A 22,651-nucleotide genomic window follows, 5' to 3' on the forward strand; every position below is an offset into this window, starting at 1 on the left:
TCCGGAGGCTGGAGGGGTACGCGTCTTCTTCTTTTTCTCCTCTCCGCGACAACTCTTCTTCTTCTTCTTCTTCTTCTTCTTCTTCTTCTTCTTCTTGTGATTTGAACGCATACAGGCGGCGCGTCACAATGTGGCACTGTGCCTAAACCAGACCCTTGAGGAGCGCCGTTACCAGGCTGATAACATTAAGCCCCTTATTTGACTTCTCTCTCCCTGTTTACCACATATAGAATCAGAACCAGAATCCACGCAGGCTTACACACACATGGAATTCGCCTCCGGTTCCGTGGCTCTCTCGGCGCGCTTAACACAGAATAACAACACTACATTATTAATTGGAAAAGCGTTGATGGACCAAGAATTGGTATGTGGGTTAAAGAAATGGCTTCAAACATGTCAATGGAGACGATCATGTATGTTGTTAGACGTAAACAAAGTGTTTTTGATCAAATCTGGGGATTGTTTCTGTTGTGGTGACCCACATATATATATATAACGAGAGACATTCACCTAAGAGGACGGTGTACCTTTAAGGAAAGACGCGAGGGGTCAGATAATGCACTTCCGCTTCCGGTTCACTGTCGTTGTCGAATGTATGACATGCTAAGTTGGAGCTAGTAAACTACCTCGACTACGTCTACTCTCACGTCTCCTGTCTCGTTGTTTTCTAACTCCACAATGTACTTCTTAAGACGTAACACTAATGTTGGTGACTTGCTTCAGCGAGAACGAGCTCTGGGGGAGTAAAACAACTCTATCTGATTGTTTATATGCGTAAAAGCAATTGGGAAAAAAAAACCCCACACCCTCCCAGTGTTTCTCAACCCAGTCCTCAAGGAACCCCTATCCTGCAGGTTTTCATTGCAACCCTGCATAGGTAGCCCTGCTTGTACTTACTCGACCAGTCATCTCATAGCACTTAATTATGCAAGGTGTGCAAACTCAGACATTCACTGCTGATTGGTTGAATAACAACAAACAGGTACCTATTCAGGGTTGCAAAGAAAATCTGCAGGATAGGGGGGGGGGTCCTTGAGGACTGGGTTGAGAAACACTGCTCTAATCAGTCTGTGAACGAAATTATTATTTTATTAATTTAATTTTTATCTTTATTATCTTCTTTAACCCTGCTTTGAATTGTATGACTTGTTATAGGGACGGGGTTATGGGGGGGGGGTAGGATGAAAATGTTTGCTGTACTGTGCTATTACTTGTTTTGATGTAATTTGCAAACAAAATTCAATAAATATATTGCTTTAAAAAACAACAACACTACAACACAACTATCTTCAGATGTATACACAAGGACCGACTTATACAGGCGAAATAACAGCTGATAGGGTGCAGTGGTGCAGAGAACACAGCAGAGATGCTGAAACAGATGCTAGTAGGTTACTGACATACATGCCTGATGTAGCTGGGCATGACAGAGTACCAGTATATGTACAATGTGCAGTAGAGCACATACACAATGGTCGGATTCCCTTGACAGTGAATGTTGTTTGAGTTTTGCAAGAACAATAGAAACAAGCTGACAACGTATCATGAATTTAATCAAAGTGTAAGCCAAATTTAACTATGCTGACGCCTAATTGATATCTGATATTGAAACCAAACGATAAATTAACATGATTTTCTCTTACAAAAACACGTGACAACTTTTTATGCACTCTTACTTTAAGAAGTAATAATAACTATAAAAAATTTTGTTAAAACTTCTTCAGGTTTTTAATGGAAACTGGCAAATCTGGGGGATTACAGCCACCCATGGAGGAAACACTCCACTCATGGGAACTGCTATGCATTAATTCAAACACACACACACACACACACACACACACACACACACACACACACACACACACACACACACACACACAGCTAACCTCAAATCCTGTGTGTCACTGTTGTTGAGTTTAAGGGCTAAAATAAGAATTTAGAGGGCACGTTGTTAGATGATTCCCCAAAATGTCTTTAAAAGTAATTAGTACAGCTTTACCGCTTAATCTGTCGCTCTCCTCCCTCTGTGTTCAACACCCCATCCATCAGTACACGTCACACACCGCGACAGCCAATTTCCAATCAATTGTTTAATATTGTTTAATGGTGTTTGGCAAACAACTTAATGGTAAATTACCGCCACCCAGTGGTCTGGAGTGTAAACTGGTTCTGCCGTTTCCCTTTATGCGCACAAATAGATACGATTAATTTCTGATCGGTCCTCAGTCGTTCTTCTTCGTTGGTCTGTTTCTAAATGGGCTTTTTTCAATTTTGCAATTACGAAACATTACAAGATACATTTATACACAAATATAATACGTAAACAGAATATAATAATAAATTAAACTTAAAACACTTGCCAGGGGAGGGAATGCCCATTATATATAAAGATGCCACAAATACCAACTCAGTATCATGAGACCACGTGTAGTGTTCACTCCTTCCACACTGGTATATGACGTCATAGCACCCAAACAACGTTCACGTTTGTTTCTGAATGTGGTGAAAGAAGGTTGAGAATGTCTAAATTTACATGTATGAATATGAAATTAGGCAAGTAAAAACATACGATTTAGAGTCGTGTTTTTTTTTTTTTCTTCTTCGTTGGTCTGTTTCTAAATGTTTTTTTTAAATTTTATTTTGCAGTTACAAAACATAACAAGATACATTTATACACAAAGATAATACATAAACAGGTAATAATAATAATAATAATAATAATAATAAGGTTGCGAATGTCTAAATTTACATGTATGAATATGAAATTAGACAAGTAAAAACATACGATTTAGAGTCCGTTTTCTTCTTCTTCTTCTTCGTTGGTGTTTCTAAACGTCTCGCGGTTCCGGAGTCATTTCAAAACGCGACGCGTCGTCTTTTTCCACGTTGAACGCAGCTCTGACGCCGCCGTCGCGCGCGGACGCTCCGGGGGGGGAGGGAGGAAGGTGGGTTGGGGGGGGGGGTATAAGATGTGGGCGGGGCCTACTGCGTATTTCCGGTAGGAGCAGGCCGAAAGACAACATAGTAACGTATGCGCGGTCCGCGGCGCTCAGGAAGATACAACGGTGTGGCACGCGCGCGCGAGTCCGAACCGCCGAGTGGAAAGCGATCGGCGTCCTCCCGAACGGCGTCGTCGACTATCGTCCGAGAGGGTGACGCGAAGCGGACCGCGATGGAAGACGAGTTTCGGGGAATCGATGAAGACGGGAGTTGGAGCGCCGTTTACCAGGTAAGGGTCTCCCCCCCCTCTCCCCCCTCCCCCCCCCCAAGGTGTAAATAGAGGCTCGGCGAAGCGGCGACCAGAGACGCGGCGGGCTCCCGCGGGGTAACAATGTATCCGGCTGCCTCTCCTGGTTCCTCTTAATCGGCCGGTCCTCCCTTCTTCCTCGCGCCGAGCCGATGATTGATGTGTGTCATTCTGCAATCGCGTTCATCTGTCGCTTTTAACCGGATCCATTTTAGACCGGTCCGCGTCACCCTGCGGCTGGCGTCCTTTCGGGGGGGGGGGTTTCTTCACCCTCGTTTCATCGCGGTTTAAATTTCAGCCCCCCCCCCCGCGCGCCCCCCCCCCCCGCGCGCGCGCGCGTGTTAAAATTCTGCCCGTCGTCTCGATCGCGTCGCAACCCCTCGTTGTGACGTGCGCGTGTGTGCGCGCGTGGTGCCTTTTCAGTCACCAGATCGAGTCCAGTTTGCACGGTTGACGTCTCAATAACCGATCCGGATACACTTCGTCTCACTGACTCTTGGTCGTGCGTCTTGGCACGTTTTGTCCCCCTCTCTCTCTCTCTCTCTCTCCCCCAGCCAACCGCCTACAGAAGGTGTTATGACAGCCTCCCACCCCAGTGGGTGACATTCTGCAATATGGCTCCAATATAGTTACGTGTTATGATTGTGTACTGTCTCCCCGTTGTCCACGTGTGTCCTGTGGTATGTGTACATGTATTTACTGTGTGCGAGGCTCGGGGACAACAGGACAAAACAAATGTCCTCTTGTGAGGACAGCAAAGCGTCTCTCCACTTGTGGCCGGGAGCCAAGAATACATTATAACACAAGAGTTTTCAGTGCTTCTCAACCCAGTCCTGGAGGACCCCCCCCCCCTGTCCTGCAGGTTTTCATTGTGACCCTGCATAGGTAGCCCTGCTCGTACTTCCTCGACCAATCATCTCGCAGCCCTTCATTATGCAAGGTGTGCAACAGCTGACACAATTCATTGCTGACTGGTGGAATAACTACAAAGGGGTTGCAAAGAAAGTATGCAGGATGGGGGGGGGGGTCCTCGAGGACTGGGTTGGGAAACACTGGACTTTAGAGGTTCGGTGAGTTTAGACCCTCCAACATGTACAGTTCTCTCCGTGATCGGGAACTGGTATTTCCGCTGTGTAATAATAACCAACTGCTAGTTGGGGCTTCTGCACACAACTGTGCACCTTACTGGGCGTTTAAGAGGCAAATGACCTTACCTGGCGGCACGGTGATGCAGCGGCTCGCCTCACAGCAAGAAGGTCCTGGGTTCGAGCCCCGGGGTGGTCCAACCTTGGGGGTCGTCCTCTGTGCGGAGTTGGCGTGTTCTCCCCGTGTCGGCGTGGGTTCCCTCCGGGTGGATTGGCCGTACTAAACCCTGTGATGGCCTGGCGGCCTGTCCAGGGTGTCTCCCCCTGCCTGCTGCCCAGTGGCTGCTGGGACAGGCTCCAGCATCCCCCCCGCCACCCTGAGAGCAGGATGAGCGGTTTGGATAACGGCTGGATGGATGGATGATTGTATATAAACCTCCTTACTTAGTCAAAGGATTGGCCTCCACCTCGGGTTTTTAACACTGAATTCAATTTATTGTCGTTAAAACCAACGTGCAGGCGCACATGTTGAAAATGAAATGAGGGCTGTGGCTTCGCCAAACAGTGCAAGACAGACACACACAATACAAGATATACACACCTGAAGACCAAAAGCTAACAATAATATCTACAGACATTCAGTGGGTGGGCAGGTTCAGGTGGGCAACAGCTTGTGGAAAGAAGCTGTTTTTGAGCCCGGTAGTGCGGGCTCTGAGGCTCCTGTAGCGCCTCCCAGAGCACAGGGGGGAGAACGGTCCATGGTTGGGGCGGGTGGGGTCTCTGCTGATGCTCAGAATGAGTGGGAGACAGAAAACAGTGAGCTTGGCATTATAGCATGGCTTCTGAACTCTTTATTTTATAAATTATGTTTTAAAACTTGCAATAAATGAGTAAACAAGACAAGCGGTATACCATATAGCTTCACTCCCACGGCGTGAGCAGCTTCTAACGCTGTGCATTTTTACTTTCCCGCAGGAAATCCGTCAGCAGTCGGTTGAACTGCCTTGCAAGGTCGCCAAATTACCTGAAAACAAGAGTCGGAATCGTTACCGAGATGTCAGCCCGTGTAAGTAACCGTCTCCTGGACAGCATAATGAATGTACGGGTGCGTTTGTGCGGGGGGGGTATTCACACTGAGGCGGGGTCGGGGGTAGAAATCGGGGGGGGGGGGGGCTGCAGCATCACACTGCCAGATCAGACCCAACACAGAAGGAACTAAATGAAAACAGACCTTCAGACGTGGCTCGCTCTCGTTCTCACGGCACCTACCAGAACGGAGTCCTCACATGCAGGCGTTGCAGCGATGCAATTGTAACGTAATTATGCCGTTAGCCGGGCAATATTAACATGGCAGCCTCGCACAAACGGGCCAATTACTGCAGCGCTGTGGGTAGAGGGAGCGCCACGGCCGCATCGGCGGGGACTGTTTGTGTAGCTTGACATCCGCTTAACCGCTCCCAGTTCCGCGCAGTTCATCATTTGTTTCCAGCCAAATTCCCTTTTGGTGTCATTCCTTTGCTGGAAGCCCCGATCTCACATCTGCACAGGGTGTTCTCCCCTTTCTTCACACCGCGCAGCCAGTGTAAATAGTGCAAGCCGTGTGACAGCCAGCACATCATGTTTCCCCCCCCCTCCCCCCCCCCCTTCTTCGTACTTGATGTGAAAATCGACGAAGCGAAACCGCTTCCGTCTTATCGATTTAGCTCAAGTACGTTTCAGAAAGGGAAAACGGGGGGGGTTCGGCAAACGAGCGCTCGGGGACAGACGCCCGCTACGTGCAGCCGCGCCGATCCGGCGGCTCGGGGGCGTCATGTACCCGACGTCCCTCGGGGCCTCCGTGTACTTCTTTTGTTTTTTGTTTTGTTTTGCAAGTCTTGTTTCCTTCTCCACAGTCGACCACAGCCGAATCTGTCTGCAGCTGGGGACGAACGACTACATAAACGCGAGCTTGATCTCCACGGAGGAGGCGCAGAGGAGCTATATCCTAACTCAGGTAAGCGCTCCGCGTGAGGTGTCTTCGTCCCACGCCGCCACCGCCGTCCCCCTTTGTAGGTAGCGGTGGCGAACGAACGCGTTTTCTTACGCCTTCGCCCGAAGGAAGTGGCGACTGCGCTCGAGGCCAAGCTACACCCGTGGTGACACGACATTCGAGCGCTTGACCAACTCTCGCCGAAGAAAAGACGTCGTTTTATAGCCGTTGCTGCACAAGTGAGGCGTGGCGGGTGGGAATGAATTAGGAGGAGACGTCCGTTTGTCCCCGAATCTTGCTCAGTACCGTGAGACGTGTTGGCCCCCTTCTTCATTTTCTAGGTTGTGGTACTGCTGTCATAGTGAATATGGCGGCACGGTGGCGTAGCGGTTAGCGCGGTCGCCTCACAGCAAGAAGGTCCTGGGTTGGAGCCCCGGGGTAGTCCCACCTTGGGGGTCGTCCCGGGTCGTCCTCTGTGTGGAGTTTGCATGTTCTCCCCGTGTCTGCGTGGGTTTCCTCCCACAGTCCAAAGACCTGTAGGTCAGGTGGATCGGCCGGACTACATGGTCCCTAGGTATGAATGTGTGGGCCCTGTGATGGCCCGGCGGCCTGTCCAGGGTGTCTCCCCGCCTGCCGCCCAATGGCTGCTGGGATAGGCTCCAGCATCCCCCCCGCCACCCTGAGAGCAGGATAAGCGGTTGGGGTAACGGATGGATGGATTATGGTGCGGTGGTCATTTGGAGAACGGTACAGGAAGTGTAACAACATCATTTGTAAATGGTTCAACTGATCTCGGTCGGTTTAATTCTTCCCTTTGAGAATTCACGTGGTGAACATGGAGACCTGTCCTGTGTTTGTCTTACCAGGGACCCCTTCCCAGTACATGTGGCCACTTCTGGGAGATGGTTTGGGAGCAGAGGACTCGCGGTGTCGTGATGCTGAACCGAGTCATAGAGAAAGGATCTGTAAGAAGTTGACATTTCCCAAGCGATACATGAAATTTACCCCGTTGTGACCGTCAACACCGTCTCGGTGTCTCCTCTCTGCAGCTCTTCTGTGGCTCTTGAGTTGAGGCGTGTTGGAAATGTGCCATAACGTGGCTTGTTTTCAGGTGAAGTGCGCCCAGTATTGGCCGCAGAGAGAGGAGGGGGACGCCATGTTTGAGGACACCGATTTCAAGCTCGTTTTTGTTTCCGAAGATGTCAAATCGGACTTCACAATCTGTCAGCTGGAGCTGACAAACTTGTCGGTAAGTGTTTTGTCTACTTGGTTGTCTCAAGTTTTGTGCGTTTGTCTTCTGTACTGATCACTGGCCAAGTCAAGTGACTTTTTTTTAGAGACATCATATTAACTTGGGGGGGGGGGGGCGGGCACAGTGGTTAGCGAGGCCCTGGGTTCGAGTCCCGGGGTAGTCCAACCTTGGGGGTTGTCCCGGGTCAGCTGAATCGGCCATACTAAATTGTCCCTAGGTGTGTGTGTCGGCCCTGTGATGGCCTGGCGGCCTGTCCAGGGTGTCTCCCCGCCTGCCGCCCAATGGCTGCTGGGATAGGCTCCAGCATCCCCGCCACTCAGAGAGCAGGATAAGCGGTTGGGATAACGGATGGCTGGATGGTAACTTAGATTAATATGAGCATTCTCGTGGTTTGATCCCTGAAGCACAAACAAGCCTTTCCAGAGGGGGCGGGCTTAAAGTCAGCTCACCTGTCAGTCAGCTGGATGTGTTGCCCCCAAGTTTGCCCCTTTTTAAGTTGGCGTTATGCTTCTTACTTTCACATTTTTGGGTCACTATGTCATAGCAGATGGTTGCATGTTGCATGGTTAGCCAATCAGGAGTCGTTTCGCCCCAAGTTAAGAGTATTGAAATGCCTAATTTAAGAAACGGAAAACAGAATGGATGATATTAGCTACGGCACCGTAACATATTGTTACACATATAGTGTAAATACACTGAAGTGTATCGTCAGTGTGTTACCTTAGCGGCTGGCTCTATAGCTCAAAAGATTTTCCTGTTTGAAGTTTCAGTTAATCTAAAAGCCGGCCAGGCCCCGGTCGGCCGGGCCGCGGTCCGTGACCCGGATCCCTCGGGGTTCCGGTCGATGCCTTAACGTGAACTCGGAAGAGTCGTCTTCTCTTTTCAAAATGTCCCCCGCAGACGCAGGAAACTCGGGAGATTCTACACTTCAACTACACCACCTGGCCTGACTTCGGGGTACCGGAGTCTCCCGCCTCCTTCCTCAATTTCCTGTTCAAGGTGCGCGAGTCCGGGTGTCTGAACTCGGACCAGGGGCCGGTGGTGGTGCACTGCAGCGCAGGCATCGGGCGCTCGGGGACCTTCTGTCTCGTCGACACCTGCCTGTTACTGGTTCGTACGCAGCTGTGCTGTTGAGAAATCACACGCTTGGCATTCAGTTCATGTTGACATTCCAGGGAAGTGGCCGCACTTGTCCGGAAGCCCTCGCAGCCAGTCCAGATAAATTCACTGATCACCGACACGACAAGCCGCTCGCCGATAGCGAGGAGGTGCGGCGCTCCATAAGCAGTGCACGTGTGTGTGTGTGTGTGTGTGTTTTGTCTCGCCGTATGCAGATGTCCACGCGCAGGGACCCGTCGTCGGTGCGCATCCGCGACGTCCTCCTGGAGATGAGGCGCTACCGGATGGGCTTGATTCAGACGGCCGATCAGCTCCGCTTTTCCTACCTCGCAGTCACCGAAGGTGCCAAGCGTATCGCGGTGGACGCGTCTCTGCAGGCACGTCCTGTCACGAAAACACAAACATGTGCTCGGCACCGTGTCCGGTGTTCGCCATGTGCCGACCCGGCTTCTCCCGATGTGTCGTACCCGAGCTGAAGGATTTCTTCTTCTTCTTCTTTTTTTCCTTCCCCGTTTTATTTTTTTTTTTTTTTAAAGGAATCCCAGAACGAGCTCTCGAGCGAGGAAGATGTGCCTCCAGAGTTCGCGCCTCCTCCTCGTCCTGCCAGAGACGCTCACAATGGCAAAGCGGAGCCGCCCTTCTTCCCCGAAAATGACGTCATCCGACAAAAGGACACCCACGCTCTCCGGTAAGCAGAGGCGGCTCGGTATCAGATTCAGTGTCAGACTCGGCTGTTTTCGAAAGCCTCTTTCCGTGTCCTCTCTACCGTGCTTCGTGTAGAAGTGGAGACACCACCTTTTTCCCCCTCTAGGTTGTGTGCGTTTGTGTGTGCGTGCCACGTGTGTGTGATATTGACTACAATGCAGCAATACTTCACTGGCGCCGACTGTTACTGTTTGGCGCTTAATTACTTAAACACCGTTAGTTTGTGTGTCTACTGTTGAGCCCTTTTCTTCCTGCACGTGACATTTGTGTGCTCTCGTGGTGTAATGTGTGTGTTCATTTTACGGTTTCGTGGTATTATTTGTCTTTTTGTTGTGTCTGTTTTGGGTGATATTTACCGGGTCGCATTCTTCGGTATTGATAGCGTGATGATATTTTGGGGAGGCACGGCGGCCCAGCGGTTAGCACTGTTGCCTCCCAGCAAGAAGGTCCTGGGTCCGAACCCCAGGCCGTCCCGGGTCGTCCTCTTGTGTGGAGTTTGCGTGTTCTCCCCGTGTCTGCGTTGGGCTCCGGCTTCCTCCCACCGTCAGAAAAGACAAGAGAGGATGATTAGTAATGCGGATATGATGACCCAGCGGATAGACATTCGTTGTTTATTTTACTGAAACAGTCGATTGAGCTCAGAAAATTCTGACTTTACTGTACTGCGGCGTTTTACCGTATCGTCGGAACCACAGTCGCTGACCCGACCCGTATCACCATGTATATATTATATTGGTATATTGCCCGGCTTTATTTGTACTTTGAGTTTCCTTTTCCCCGCCTCGTGATGGTCTGTGGCATACCCACACGACATGCTCTGGACTTCACATGCGTTCTTGGCTATGTGTGATATGAGTAATATGCAGCACAGTACTACTACTTCATGTAGTAGTACTGTGGAAGTAGTAGTACTGTGATGTTCTTAGGGATGGGAGGATCGCAATAAAAAGCACTCAAGAAAAGTTGATGGCGGTGAAATTCCATATCCTGAGGATAATCGTGAATATCCTCGGGACGTCGGGGTAGCGTAGCGGTCTGTTCCGTTGCCAACCGACACGGGGCTCGCCGGTTCGAATCCCCATGTTACCTCCGGCTTGGTCCGGCGTCCATACAGGCGGTGTCTGCAGGTGGGAAGCCACGTGGGTATGTGTCCTGCTTGCTGCACTAGCGCCTCCTCTGGTCGGTCGGGGCGCGAATCCTTCCACGCGCTACGCCCCCCCCCCCCCCCCCGGTGAAACTCCTCACTGTCAGGTGAAAAGAAGCGGCTGGCGACTCCACATGTATTGGAGGAGGCATGTGGTGGTCCGCAGCACCTCCCCGGATGCGCAGAGGGGGCGGAGCAGCAACCGGGACGGCTCGGAAGAGTGGGGTAATTAGACGGGTACGATTGGGGAGAAAAGGGGGGACATTTTTTTTGAAAACAAAAAATCATGAATGTCCTCACACGAGTGAGGATATTGCACTGCATGCTGGGAGTCACGTCTACCGCTGACACCTCGGGTGGTGAGTGTTCGGTGTGGGCTGTACCGTTTCTAACTTCCCAGATTTTTTTTTCTTCCCCTTTTCCCCCATCTGTCTTTTCCGTATAACCGGGTGAGCGTTTCTTCCGTTTGGTGGCTGATTGGCGTCCTGCCGTTTTTGCTGGTTGTTTTGTGGAGGAACAGCGTCCTCCGGCACGCCACTTCCGTCCATCCGTCATGGGATCTGAATAGTCCCGCCGGAGCCCGGTGGGACGGTGGAGGAGGTTCTCTTGGCCGTGATTATCTGCTGGCTGTTGGCGAGAGTCTTTTTTTTCCTTGTTTGTTTTTCACTGAAAAGGACGTTCACTAAAACTAGGTTAAAAGCTAGTACAAGGGGGCGTCCGGGTGGCGTGGCGGTCTATTCCGTTGCCAACCAACACGGGGATCCCGGTTTGAAACCCCGTGTGGCCTCCGGCTTGGTCGGGCGTCCCTACAGACATAATTGGCCATGTCTGTGGGTGGGAAGCCGGATGTGGGTGTGTGTCGTGGTCGCTGCACTAGCGCCTCCTCTGGCCGGTCGGGGTGCCTGTTCGGGGGGGGGGGGATAGCGTGATCCTCCCACGTGCTACATCCCCCTGGTGAAACTCCTCACTGTCAGGTGAAAAGAAGCAGCTGGCAACTCCACATGTGTGGGAGGAGGCATGTGGTAGTCTGCAGCCCTCCCCGGATCAGCAGAGGGGGTGGAGCAGAGACCGGGATGGCTCGGAAGGGTGGGGTGATTGGCCAACTACAACTGGGGGGGGGGGGGGGTTAATCCAAGATGCTCCCAGCCAGACACGAGGGCTTCCCCGCAGTGCGGCCCCTCCCCTACGCCCCGGGTCCTCTCTGTGATGCAATAAGCATATTTGTTACATAACAAAACATAAGTTAAAGTGGTTCCGGTATGTTTTAGTGCCATTTTAAGAGTTTTAAGCACATTTTGATGATTATTGGGATAATATAGTGAATCGCAATTATTTTGGCCAGGATAACTGACATGAAATTTTCACCCCCCCCCCCCGTAGATATGATTACCATGTAGCCGCTCTATGATGCCAGTTGGATACATTATATCTGCGTATTTCTAACTGGCTTGTCAGTTGCTGTGGATAAAAGCGTCTTGTCACGTGAGTCGGGCGTAAATGTGATCCCATCTCCCCGTCACTCATCACCATGTTTCCGTGTCCAGTTCCTCATTAGAGCCGGAGGTGCGGAGGAGAAATATCGCCGACGCCCAGACTGTGACGGAGTCCGTCGACCAGCCGGACTTTCCGATGGGAACCCAGGAATATACCTCCAAAGCTCTGACCAAACCGCAGCAGCAACATGTGACTGAGGAGCCGGCGATAAGCCAGTCCACCGAGCAGTCGGGGGGGAACGACTCGACGCCGGGTCCGTGGTCTCCGCTGCTGACCAATGTGTGCCTGTGCACAGCGTTGGCGCTCGGTGCTTATGTCTGTTATCGAACCTGTTTCCATTGATGTCTTTTTCTTTTCCTTTTCTTTTTTTTTTCAAATTTCCTGCCTCTGTCTTCTATTCCTCCCTTCCTCCTCAGTGTCTTTGCAGAGTGATTTTTTTTTTTTTTTTTTCTTCAGGCTGGGCTGGCCAGCCGTCTTCGACGCTGGGTTTTACTCTGCAAGCCGGTGGATCGTTTGAACCTCGGTGGATTCACGTTCACTTCGTTTGATTTACAAATGCAGTGCAAAAGGGACGGTGTACGGTGGGTCCAACTGGCAGCTCTCCCCCACCAGAAACGTCACCCACTGCAAAGTCCCCCTTAATACTGTCAGGTTGGATGCTCAGGGCCTCAATTTTCAGGAGTAAACATCCCAAATACATGTGCCGAGTCTGCGTCAAGGTTCCCTTTTTAAAAAAAAAAAACCCAAAACAATGCAGTTAACGGAGGGAAGGGTGTGTTTTTTAGCTCCTGTGTTCTGTGAACCACTTTGAAGACCGCAGGCTGAACGGTCCCTTAGTCTCCCATGTACACGTATGTCCCCTCTTCATTCACAAGACGACACACAACACACACGTGTTCTTCCATTTTAACCTTTGCTAAAGCCTACGTTTAGCTTCCCCTTTACTTTCCTCTCACTGAACCCCCCCCCCCACCCCACCCCCCTTCTCTCTACACAGAAATCGGGCTCTGTGATTTCTGTCCACAGACTCACCGTTAAGGGAGATGACCAAACTCTTTTTGTTATCCTGTAAAAATGGGCCGGTATCGAACCCGAAATCCGAGGTGGCAGTACCGGAAGCTACCGTGTGTCCGTTGGATGAGGTGTGTGCATGCAGACGGGCGTCGGCGTTGTGTCGACATAGTCCCAAATAGGAAGGCATGTTGTTGGATTGTGTGCGTATACAGTACGTTTTGCGTGAGCAGTAGGCCGTCGTCAGAGCTTCCTGTTTCCGCTGTGAGTTATCCCTACTTGGCTGAGAGGTACCGGAGCAAGTAGAGTAACATCTGAGTTATCCCTACTTGGCTGAGAGGTACCGGAGCAAGTAGAGTAACATCTGAGTTATCCCTACTTGGCTGAGAGGTGCCGGAGCAAGTAGAGTAACATCTGAGTTATCCCTACTTGGCTGAGAGGTGCTGGAGCAAGTAGAGTAACATCTGAGTTATTTCTACTTGGCTGAGAGGTGCCGGAGCAAGTAGAGTAACATCTGAGTTATTCCTACTCGGCTGAGAGGTGCCGGAGCAAGTAGAGTAACATCTTGAGTTATTCCTACTCGGCTGAGAGGTGCCGGAGCAAGTAGAGTAACATCTGAGTTATTTCTACTCGGCTGAGAGGTGCCGGAGCAAGTAGAGTAACATCTGATTTATTCCTACTCGGCTGAGAGGTGCCGGAGCAAGTAGAGTAACATCTGAGTTATTCCTACTCGGCTGAGAGGTGCCGGAGCAAGTAGAGTAACATCTTGAGTTATTCCTACTCGGCTGAGAGGTGCCGGAGCAAGTAGAGTAACATCTGAGTTATTTCTACTCGGCTGAGAGGTGCCGGAGCAAGTAGAGTAACATCTGATTTATTCCTACTCGGCTGAGAGGTGCCGGAGCAAGTAGAGTAACATCTGAGTTATTCCTACTCGGCTGAGAGGTGCCAGAGCAAGTAGAGTAACATCTTGAGTTATTCCTACTCGGCTGAGAGGTGCCGGAGCAAGTAGAGTAACATCTGAGTTATTCCTACTCGGCTGAGAGGTGCCGGAGCAAGTAGAGTAACATCTTGAGTTATTCCTACTCGGCTGAGAGGTGCCGGAGCAAGTAGAGTAACATCTGAGTTATTTCTACTCGGCTGAGAGGTGCCGGAGCAAGTAGAGTAACATCTGATTTATTCCTACTCGGCTGAGAGGTGCCGGAGCAAGTAGAGTAACATCTGAGTTATTCCTACTTGGCTGGGAGGTGCCGGAGCAAGTAAAGTAACATCTGAGTTATTCCTACTTGGCTGAGAGGTGCCGGAACAAGTAGAGTAACATCTGAGTTATTCCTACTTGGCTGAGAGGTGCCGGAGCAAGTAGAGTAACATCTTGAGTTATTCCTACTAGGCTGAGAGGTGCCGAAGCAAGTAGAGTAACATCTGAGTTATTCCTACTCGGCTGAGAGGTGCCGGAGCAAGTAGAGTAACATCTGAGTTATTCCTACTTGGCTGAGAGGTGCCGGAGCAAGTAGAGTAACATTTGAGTTATTCCTACTCGGCTGAGAGGTGCCGGAGCAAGTAAAGTAACATCTGAGTTATTCCTACTTGGCTGAGAGGTGCCAGAGCAAGTAGAGTAACATCTTGAGTTATTCCTACTTGGCTGAGAGGTACCGGAGCAAGTAGAGTAACATCTTGAGTTATTCCTACTTGGCTGAGAGGTGCCGGAGCAAGTAGAGTAACATCTGAGTTATTTCTACTTGGCTGAGAGGTGCCGGAGCAAGTAGAGTAACATCTTGAGTTATTCCTACTTGGCTGAGAGGTGCCGGAGCAAGTAGAGTAACGTCTGAGTTAAATGTGGGAGATGGTCGTAGTTGTCGCTTCGCCACGCTTGTTATTTTCCGTGGTTGCTTGACAGTTTACACGAGGCCGTCTGCTTTTAGGTTGAGTTTGATCGGAGGCCGTGTGTTCATTTTGCTTCTTAAAGTGTTCGGTTTGACTCGTTTTGGGCGGTGTTGTTTTCGTATAACCTGATGTTCTTGATATTTTGGCTTCAGCAAGACGTTACACCTATAGTTTTTATTACGTTAAGCTATTATACAGTCGCTTGATCACCGCTGTTGTCGACATTCAGGAGAAGCAGCTTTTCGGAGTCGCCAGGATGGATGGATGGATGGATGGATGAAGTGTGCGGAGGCTTTGGGCTCTAGTTTCCGGGTTGTAGCGCGGTCGAAAGCGTCGGCGCTCAATTACGGCGTACGTCGATCTAGGGTGTGGCCAATACTAGGTCATTTCGGGACAGTAATCGGGTGCATAGGAGACGCAGTTGTAAAAGGCTCGGGGGGGGGGGTATCTGGGTCATGTAGCAGTCTATTCTGTTACTTACCAACACAGGGATTGCTAGTTCGAATCCCCGTGTTACCTCTGGCTTGGTCGGGCGTCCCTACAGGTGGGAAGCCGGCTGTGGGTATGTGTCCTGGACGCTGCACTAGCGCCTCCTCTGGTCGGTTGGGGTGCCTGTTCAGGAGGGAGGGGGAACTGGGGGGGAAATAGCATGATCCTCCCACGCGCTACGCCCCCCCCCCCCCGGTGAAACTCCTCACTGTCAGGTGAAAAGAAGCGGCTGGCGACTCCACATGTGTCGGAGGAGGCATGTGGTAGTCTGCAGCCCTCCCCGGACGGGCAGAGGGGGTCAAGCAGAGACCGGGACGGCTCAGAAAGTGGGGTAATTGGCCAAATACAATTGGGGAGAAAAATGGGGGGAGTAAATGATCAGTAGGGGTGGTGGGGGCTGTCTTCCGTTACAGCCAGTCAAATCAGCTCCTGTCATTCCTTTAAAACCAGGACGCGCTCGGTCATGATGAACTGCCCATTTCGTAACAGACAGCGGAAGTCCAGACCGGCTGAGGCAGACAAGCTTCTCCCAGGAGGAAGCTGATGTCCTTGTTGGGGAGGTGTAGAGTCGCCAAGTGCGCACACAGCAGACATTAACACCAGTTCTAATGTGGTGTGAGACAACACGCAAACATGATTATTTAACATGTCTTCATTCTCGCCAACGTCTTTCTGACATTCCCGCGCTCTCCGTGAACACGGCCGGAGACCTCGAGTAGTTGTGATGGCGGATGAGTTTGCCTCGGCGACCAGTTCGTTCTTACAGGTTGAATGCGGTTAACTGAATATTGAAGTCCCCGTCACCACGTTGTTTCCTGACTTGTTGGAAGACCAAAAAAAAAGAATCACTGTCCAGAACGAACGCCAGCCAGGATGTCTGCCGGTCTGCGTGGGCTAGCAGTTAGCTTAGCCTGCCCCGCTTTTGAGATATTTTGTTTAGTCATTAAAAATGTTTAGGACAGTAGTCACCAGTTAAATTAGTCACGAAATGGGCAGCGTAACACAAACACAAAAGTAGCGTGGGAGAGTTGAGATAAGTCTGTGCTTAGTGCGCTTCACCCAAAGCCAGGAAACGACCACACGACGCCTGCGTCTGTGCTAAGACGTGGTCCGACCAGGCGGAGACACGGGCCTAATACCTGGTTTTACTTGACACCAAACTGGCGGCACGGTGGCGCAGTGGTTACCGCGGTCGCCTCACAGCAAGAAGGTCCTGGGTTCGAGCCCCGGGGTAGGCCGACCTTGGGGGTGGTCCTCTGTGTGCAGTTTGCATGTTCTCCCCGTGCCTGCGTGGGTTTCCTCCCGGAGACATGTAGGTCAGGTGAATCGGCCGTACTAAATTGTCCCTAGGTGTGAACGTGTGTCGGCCCTGTGATGGCCTGGCGGCCTGTCCAGGGTGTCTCCCCGCCTACTGCCCAGAGACTGCTGGGATAGGCTCCAGCACCCCTTCGACCCCGAGAGCAGGATAACGGACGGATGGATGACACCAAACTAGCACTGCACCACCTGAGTTTGATAGACACACTCTACTGCGCCCCCACGGCCATGCTGGCGCAAGCGATGTCACGGCGAGACCGGAAACGAGCCAAAGCACCCGGGCGAGAGAAGGACCACCTTGTGCCCAACGCAGTTGTCGTCTGCGTCGGCGCCGCCGCTGGCCTTGCGCCGTCCGGAGACCGGAGCCCTTTATGTCCCCGCGGGGAGGAGTGAATGTTTAGCGCGCCCGCGTGCTCCGCGGCGAGCTCGGCGGGATCTCTGAATGCATTTCTGGACACAGGAAGCCGCATTTATGCACAAGCACGCCATCTTAACCAATCTTAACCAATGGGGGACCCTCAGTAGCTAAGGCCCCTCCTCTCTCTTCGCCAGCAATACAACGGCTACTCTTTACGGCACCCTTTTCCAAGTTGTCAACCTCTGAATCCTTAACTGTCCTGTCCTGTTTGAGCAGGGGATCGGGGATTTTGAATAAACCAAAAAAAAATAAAATAAATAAAATTAAAAAAAAAAATAAATCAAACACCAGCACAGCAATTCAAGATATAACACTGTAGTGATTATCCATTTTTGTTGTGGTGTTGGCCTACGTGGCCGCGAGCTAGCAATATCATTTTGTATGGTTAAACTTTTAAAAGGTACAACTTGTAAGTTTATCTACTTAAACAAACACGCGAGGATAGATTATCCCGCTCATCCCACCGTCTCTTAACCAAAGAATTGTAATAGAAGCGTTCACTTGTTTGTTTGTTTGTTTTTTTAACCTTTTGGACTCAGAATTAAAAGGTTATGAAGCAAAACTTAGCCGCTAAGCTAAAGCCTTGTTCAGTGTGTTGCTATGGTTACGTAGCGACTTGGTGTCCCGCGTAAAAAGCCTTGTTCAGTGTGTTGCTACGGTTACGTAGAGACTTGGTGTCCCGCGTAAAAAGCCTTGTTCAGTGTGTTGCTATGGTTACGTGGAGACTTGGTGTCCCGCCTTGTTCAGTGTGTTGCTATGGTTACGTAGAGACTAGGTGTCCCGCGTATGAAATTAGAGCGGTGATTAAAACTTGAGCCAAACTACGTGTAATTACACTGTTATAACGAACAGCCTCTAGCCAATCAGAAACCAGTATTCTCCGTGAACACGGTGTCAACAGAAATGGCACATCCACGGTGTATGAATATGCTAATCAGTGTTAATTAGCCGAAAAAAATTCTGATACCCCTTTATTTTTGTTTGCATTTTTTAATTTAGTTATTATTTCAATTTCAACAACTTAAATAACCAGATTCACAATTTTGCCTGTTTTTTTTCTCCAGTTGTACCTATACGGTTCACAGATGATTTCAGAAAAGGAAATTAAAAAATAAATAAATAAAAAAGGCAATTACATTTCTTCGTTTGGATGGCTCCAGATTTAATTGGCTGGAAAGGGGTACATCCCCACGTTTAGCATATTTATTTGATGAATGTGTTTGTTTTTTTTTTTAATTTAATTGCTCGTTTAAGTAGATAAACTTACATGTTGTGCTTTTAGCTCTGGAAGCCTCCGGCAGTTGCAAGTCAACAGGCTTGGTCCTGAGGAGAGATCAGCTCAGCTGCTGGTGCTCCCTTCAACTCAGTGGCTCACAGAAGACTTCACAGTTCTGGAGTCCAACTTCACAGTTCTGGAGTCCAACATCTGTACCTTTCTGTAGAATGTATGAACGTCCGCAGCCGCGGACGCACCCTCTTTTTTTTTTAAAAGAAAAAAGAAAAATCAGGTTTCAGTGTGCTGAACTGTTTGGTTCTGCTTCAGTGATGGATTAAAATCACAGCACCCGGGCAGCCACGTTTGCTCGAGGATTTCTTGTTTTTCTATACTTATGCTGAGCTTGAAAAAATGTGTAATTTTTATTGACATCTATTATTGTTTTCCTTTTTTTTTCTTTTTTTTTAAAATAAAAAGTCTACTGCTGATTTACTCTGGGTTGAAAACTGATTCATGTTCATAACCTGAGTCTGAACAGAAGCTGTTTTAATAATAATAAAAAAGGTAACACTTTAGTATGGAGAACATAGTCACCGTTAATTAGGTGCTTATTAGCATGCAAATTAGCAACATATTGGCTCTTAATTGGTCATTATGACGTACTCATTAATGCCTTATTCTGCTTGGCCTTATTATACAACCAGTAAGCCATTAACTATGAGTTTTCCCTCTATAACCTCAGAAGTATTGCTTATTAGTAGTACCATCTCAATATGCTTTGCTTAGTATGGCCTTTATAAGGTGGTAGTACCACAAGAAGAGTTATTCTCCCTTACTAACACTTAATGAATATGGTCTGTTCTTACATAACAACACACAAAACTACAAGTGTTCATAGTGTTACATTACTCTAAATTAAGTTGTTGTTACTTAGAATATGTTCCCCATACTAAAGTGACATCTTGATCATTACTAATTCACTAGTAATTAAGTTTTTTTATGTTCCCCATACTAAAGTGTTACCAAATATATATATGTATAATCACACACCCACGTGTGTTTTCATCTTATTGTCAAGCCGCCAAATCTGTGCTGAGGAATGGCCGATGCGCTGCGCTTCACTGCGCCGGAGCGGGAATAGCGCAGCGAAACGCAATGAAAGCTTCTTTGTTCGGAGGGAACCGTGTGACGTCACAGTGAAGCGACTCGGGGTTTGGGCGGGAGTCGCTGAACAATGAATTATGTCTCCCAGTGCAAACAAGAAAAGGCTCGGCGCCATTACAAAGTAACGGAGGCAAATAACGGCTCAACGCCGCACGAGCTTTGAGGATTTCGTCACACAACGCGCAGAGGTCGCATCCCTCAGTCGACTGATGGTGCGACCTCTGCGCAGTTCACATCCCTCAGTCCAACGGCCAACGCCTCTTTCTGCTTTATTTTATTTATTTATTTATTTGAAAGTACAGGAAATGTTATCTCCGAATGAGCACCAGGCTATTTTTAGTTGATTTTAAAGACTTGTGACACCACTCGGAAAAAATGTAAACTAAGCTGCGTGGGCTGTTTTGTACGATGGCACCATTGCCTATATACAGCTGACCTCTTTGTGGCTGTCCTTTGCCTGCTGTTGCTTTCTGTATTGTTTTGGCCGTTTTTCCTGCAGATGTTGCCCGCTTTCCAGTCGATGTGATGAGCGATCAATAGACTGATTGATTGATTTAATGATACTATCCTACTTGAGGAAATTTCTTGCCACAGCCTGTACATCAAATACAAGTTCACCTCTACTCCATACATACATATATCTATAAAATCTCCCTCTCACCCTTTTTCGGCTGGTGTGCGTCTTCCTCAAGCTCGGGTCCTCTACCAGAGGCCTGGGAGTTTGCGGGACCTGCGCAGTATCTTAGCTGTTCCTAGGACCGCACTCTTCTGGGCAGGGACCTCAGATGTTGTTGCAGGAATCTGATGGAGCCACTCTCCCAGTTTGGGGGTCACAGTCTTATGCTCCTATGACCACTGGGACTACTGTGGATTTCACCTTCCACATCCGATCTAGTTCTTCCCTCAGCCCTTGATATTTCCCGAGCTTCTCGTGCTCTCTTCATTACATTACAGTCATTTAGCCGACGCTTTTATCCAAAGCGACTTACAATAAGTGCATTTAACGTAGGAAATCAGGAGAAGTACTAGTCATCAGAGGTCATAAGTGCATCTAAACAAGCATCTAAGCAAAACCAGTGCTAAAGTAAAAGCGCAAGAAAGAGATTTTTTTAAATGAGTGAATACAATAAGTGCTAAGAACAAGTGACAGGGTAGTAGTTCTTGAAGAAGTGAGTTTTCAACCTGCGCCGAAAGATGGGCAGCGACTCCGCTGTCCTGACATCAGTGGGGAGTTCATTCCACCACTGTGGGGCCAGGACAGAAAAGAGCCGTGACCAGGTCGACTGGCAGCAGGGGCCTCTGAGCGACGGGGCAACCAGGCGTCCTGAGGCAGCAGAGCGAAGTGGTCGGGCGGGGGTGTAGGGCTTGACCATGGCCTGGAGATAGGAAGGAGCTGTTCCTTTCACTGCCTTGTAGGCTAGCGCCAGAGTCTTAAACTGGATGCGAGCAGCTACTGGGAGCCAGTGTAAGGACAAGAGAAGGGGAGTTGTGTGGGAGAACTTAGGGCGATTGAACACCAGACGAGCTGCAGCTTTCTGAACAAGCTCCAGAGGTCTGATGGCCAACGCCGGGGCGCCAGCAAGGAGGGAGTCGCCGTAGTCCAGCCGGGAGATGACCAGAACCTGGATGAGCACCTGTGCCATCTCGTCGGTGAGGAATGGGCGAATCCTCCTGATGTTATAGAGGAGAAATCTGCAGGAGCGAGCAACCGACGCAACGTTTTCAGCAAACGACAGTTGGTCGTCCAGGATCACACCCAGACTCCTCACAGTCCGAGTTGGCGTCACCACGGTGTTGTCAATTGTGATGGCCAGGTCTCGGTGCGGGCAACCTTTCCCCGGGAGAAACATCAGCTCTGTCTTGTCCAGATTGACCTTCAGGTGGCGTGTCGCCATCCACTCCGAGATGTCAGTCAAGCACGCAGCAATGCGTGTCTCTACTTGTGTGTCAGAGGGAGGAAAGGACAAGATCAGTTGGGTGTCATCGGCATAACAATGGTAAGAGAAGTCATGCGAGCGAATAACAGAACCCAGGGATGTCGTGTACAGGGAGAAAAGGAGAGGACCCAGGACTGAACCCTGTGGAATGCCTGTAGACAGTCTGCGAGGCTCCGACACAGATCCCCTCTATGTCACCTGGTAGGAGCGACCCGTCAGGTAGGATACAAACATTGAGAGTGCAGAGCCTGTGACACCCAGCCCCTCGAGGGTAGAGAGGGGGATCTGGTGGTTCACTGTGTCGAACGAAGCTGACAGATCCAGGAGTATCAGGACAGAGGAGAGAGAGTTTGCTCTCGCAGAGTGCAGCGATTCTGTCACTGCAAGGAGGGCTGTCTCTGTCGAGTGACCCACCTTGAACCCAGACTGGTTGGGGTCCAGGAGGTTGTTCTGGTGGAGGTACAAAGAAAGTAGGTTAAAGACAGCACGTTCGAAAGTTTTGGATAGAAAGGGTTGAAGGGAAACTGGTCAGTAGTTTTTGACGTCAGAGGGGTTAAGTGACGGTTTCTTGAGAAGGGGGGTGACTCTAGCAGTCTTGAAGGCAGATGGAAAGCATCCTGCTTGGAGGGAGGTGATGAGATGGGTTAGAAAGGGAAGGAGTTCAGGCGCTATAGACTGAAGAAGAGGGGAGGGGACCGGGTCAAGGGAGCATGTGGTGGGGCGACTTGATGTGATGAGGACCTCGTCGGGGGAGAGGGGAGTGAGGTGGGATAGGGTGAAACGTGGAGAGGTGAGGGAGGGTGCAGAGGATGGGATAATGCAAGCAGCACTAACCGGGTGGTGAGAAAAAGAGGATCTGATGTCGTTTACCTTCTTTCAAAGAAGTTAGCGAAGTCATCAGGGAGAAGGGTCTCAGTTAGAGCAAGAAAGTTGAGGGAGAGCAAGGATGCGTAGCCTGAGATAAACTCAGCTTTCGGCACCGCAGACTGGCAATTCCAGAGCCCCTTCGTCACCACCTGCTCAACGTGAGTGGGATAGATAAGATTGGTAGGGTCACAGCGCCTAGGAGTGACCCAACCAGTAACGTGCAGTGAGGTCCATGGCTGGGTAGGCAGAAGACGGCAAGCCAGAGGGTGGGAGGAAGTCAAAATACATCCGTTCACAAAACACGAGGCAGGTTAGTGATGTGCCTCATCACTGATA

General features: G+C 49.9%; 1 protein-coding gene across 2 annotated transcripts; it reads left to right on the forward strand.

The window, feature by feature from the left end:
• Nucleotides 1-2,963: 2,963 nt before the first annotated feature.
• On the forward strand, nucleotides 2,964-13,962 carry LOC130107207 (tyrosine-protein phosphatase non-receptor type 1-like). 2 transcript variants are annotated; one of them, XM_056273685.1, is made up of 9 exons: nucleotides 2,964-3,229; nucleotides 5,308-5,398; nucleotides 6,225-6,325; nucleotides 7,168-7,266; nucleotides 7,413-7,550; nucleotides 8,454-8,663; nucleotides 8,888-9,049; nucleotides 9,209-9,360; nucleotides 12,066-13,962. In XM_056273685.1, exons 1-9 carry the CDS (start codon nucleotides 3,032-3,034, stop codon nucleotides 12,355-12,357), a joined length of 1,443 nt encoding a protein of 480 aa, XP_056129660.1. In that variant the 5' UTR covers nucleotides 2,964-3,031; the 3' UTR covers nucleotides 12,358-13,962. The 2 variants fall into 2 exon arrangements, with proteins under 2 accessions (XP_056129660.1, XP_056129661.1); XM_056273686.1 differs by lacking the exon at nucleotides 6,225-6,325.
• Nucleotides 13,963-22,651: the final 8,689 nt, after the last annotated feature.

The sequence above is a fragment of the Lampris incognitus genome, chromosome 2 (genome assembly GCF_029633865.1).
Source record: "Lampris incognitus isolate fLamInc1 chromosome 2, fLamInc1.hap2, whole genome shotgun sequence".
NCBI lineage: Eukaryota > Metazoa > Chordata > Actinopteri > Lampriformes > Lampridae > Lampris > Lampris incognitus.

Excerpts from the sequence above, each read along its gene's own strand:
- LOC130107207 (XM_056273685.1), top strand. The coding sequence starts at position 3,032 with ATGCGCGGTCCGCGGCGCTCAGGAAGATACAACGGTGTGGCACGCGCG. Across the intron at positions 6,326-7,167 it reads GGAGCTATATCCTAACTCAG|GGACCCCTTCCCAGTACATG; the intron begins GTAAGCGCTCCG and ends TTGTCTTACCAG. Across the intron at positions 9,050-9,208 it reads CGGTGGACGCGTCTCTGCAG|GAATCCCAGAACGAGCTCTC; the intron begins GCACGTCCTGTC and ends TTTTTTTTAAAG.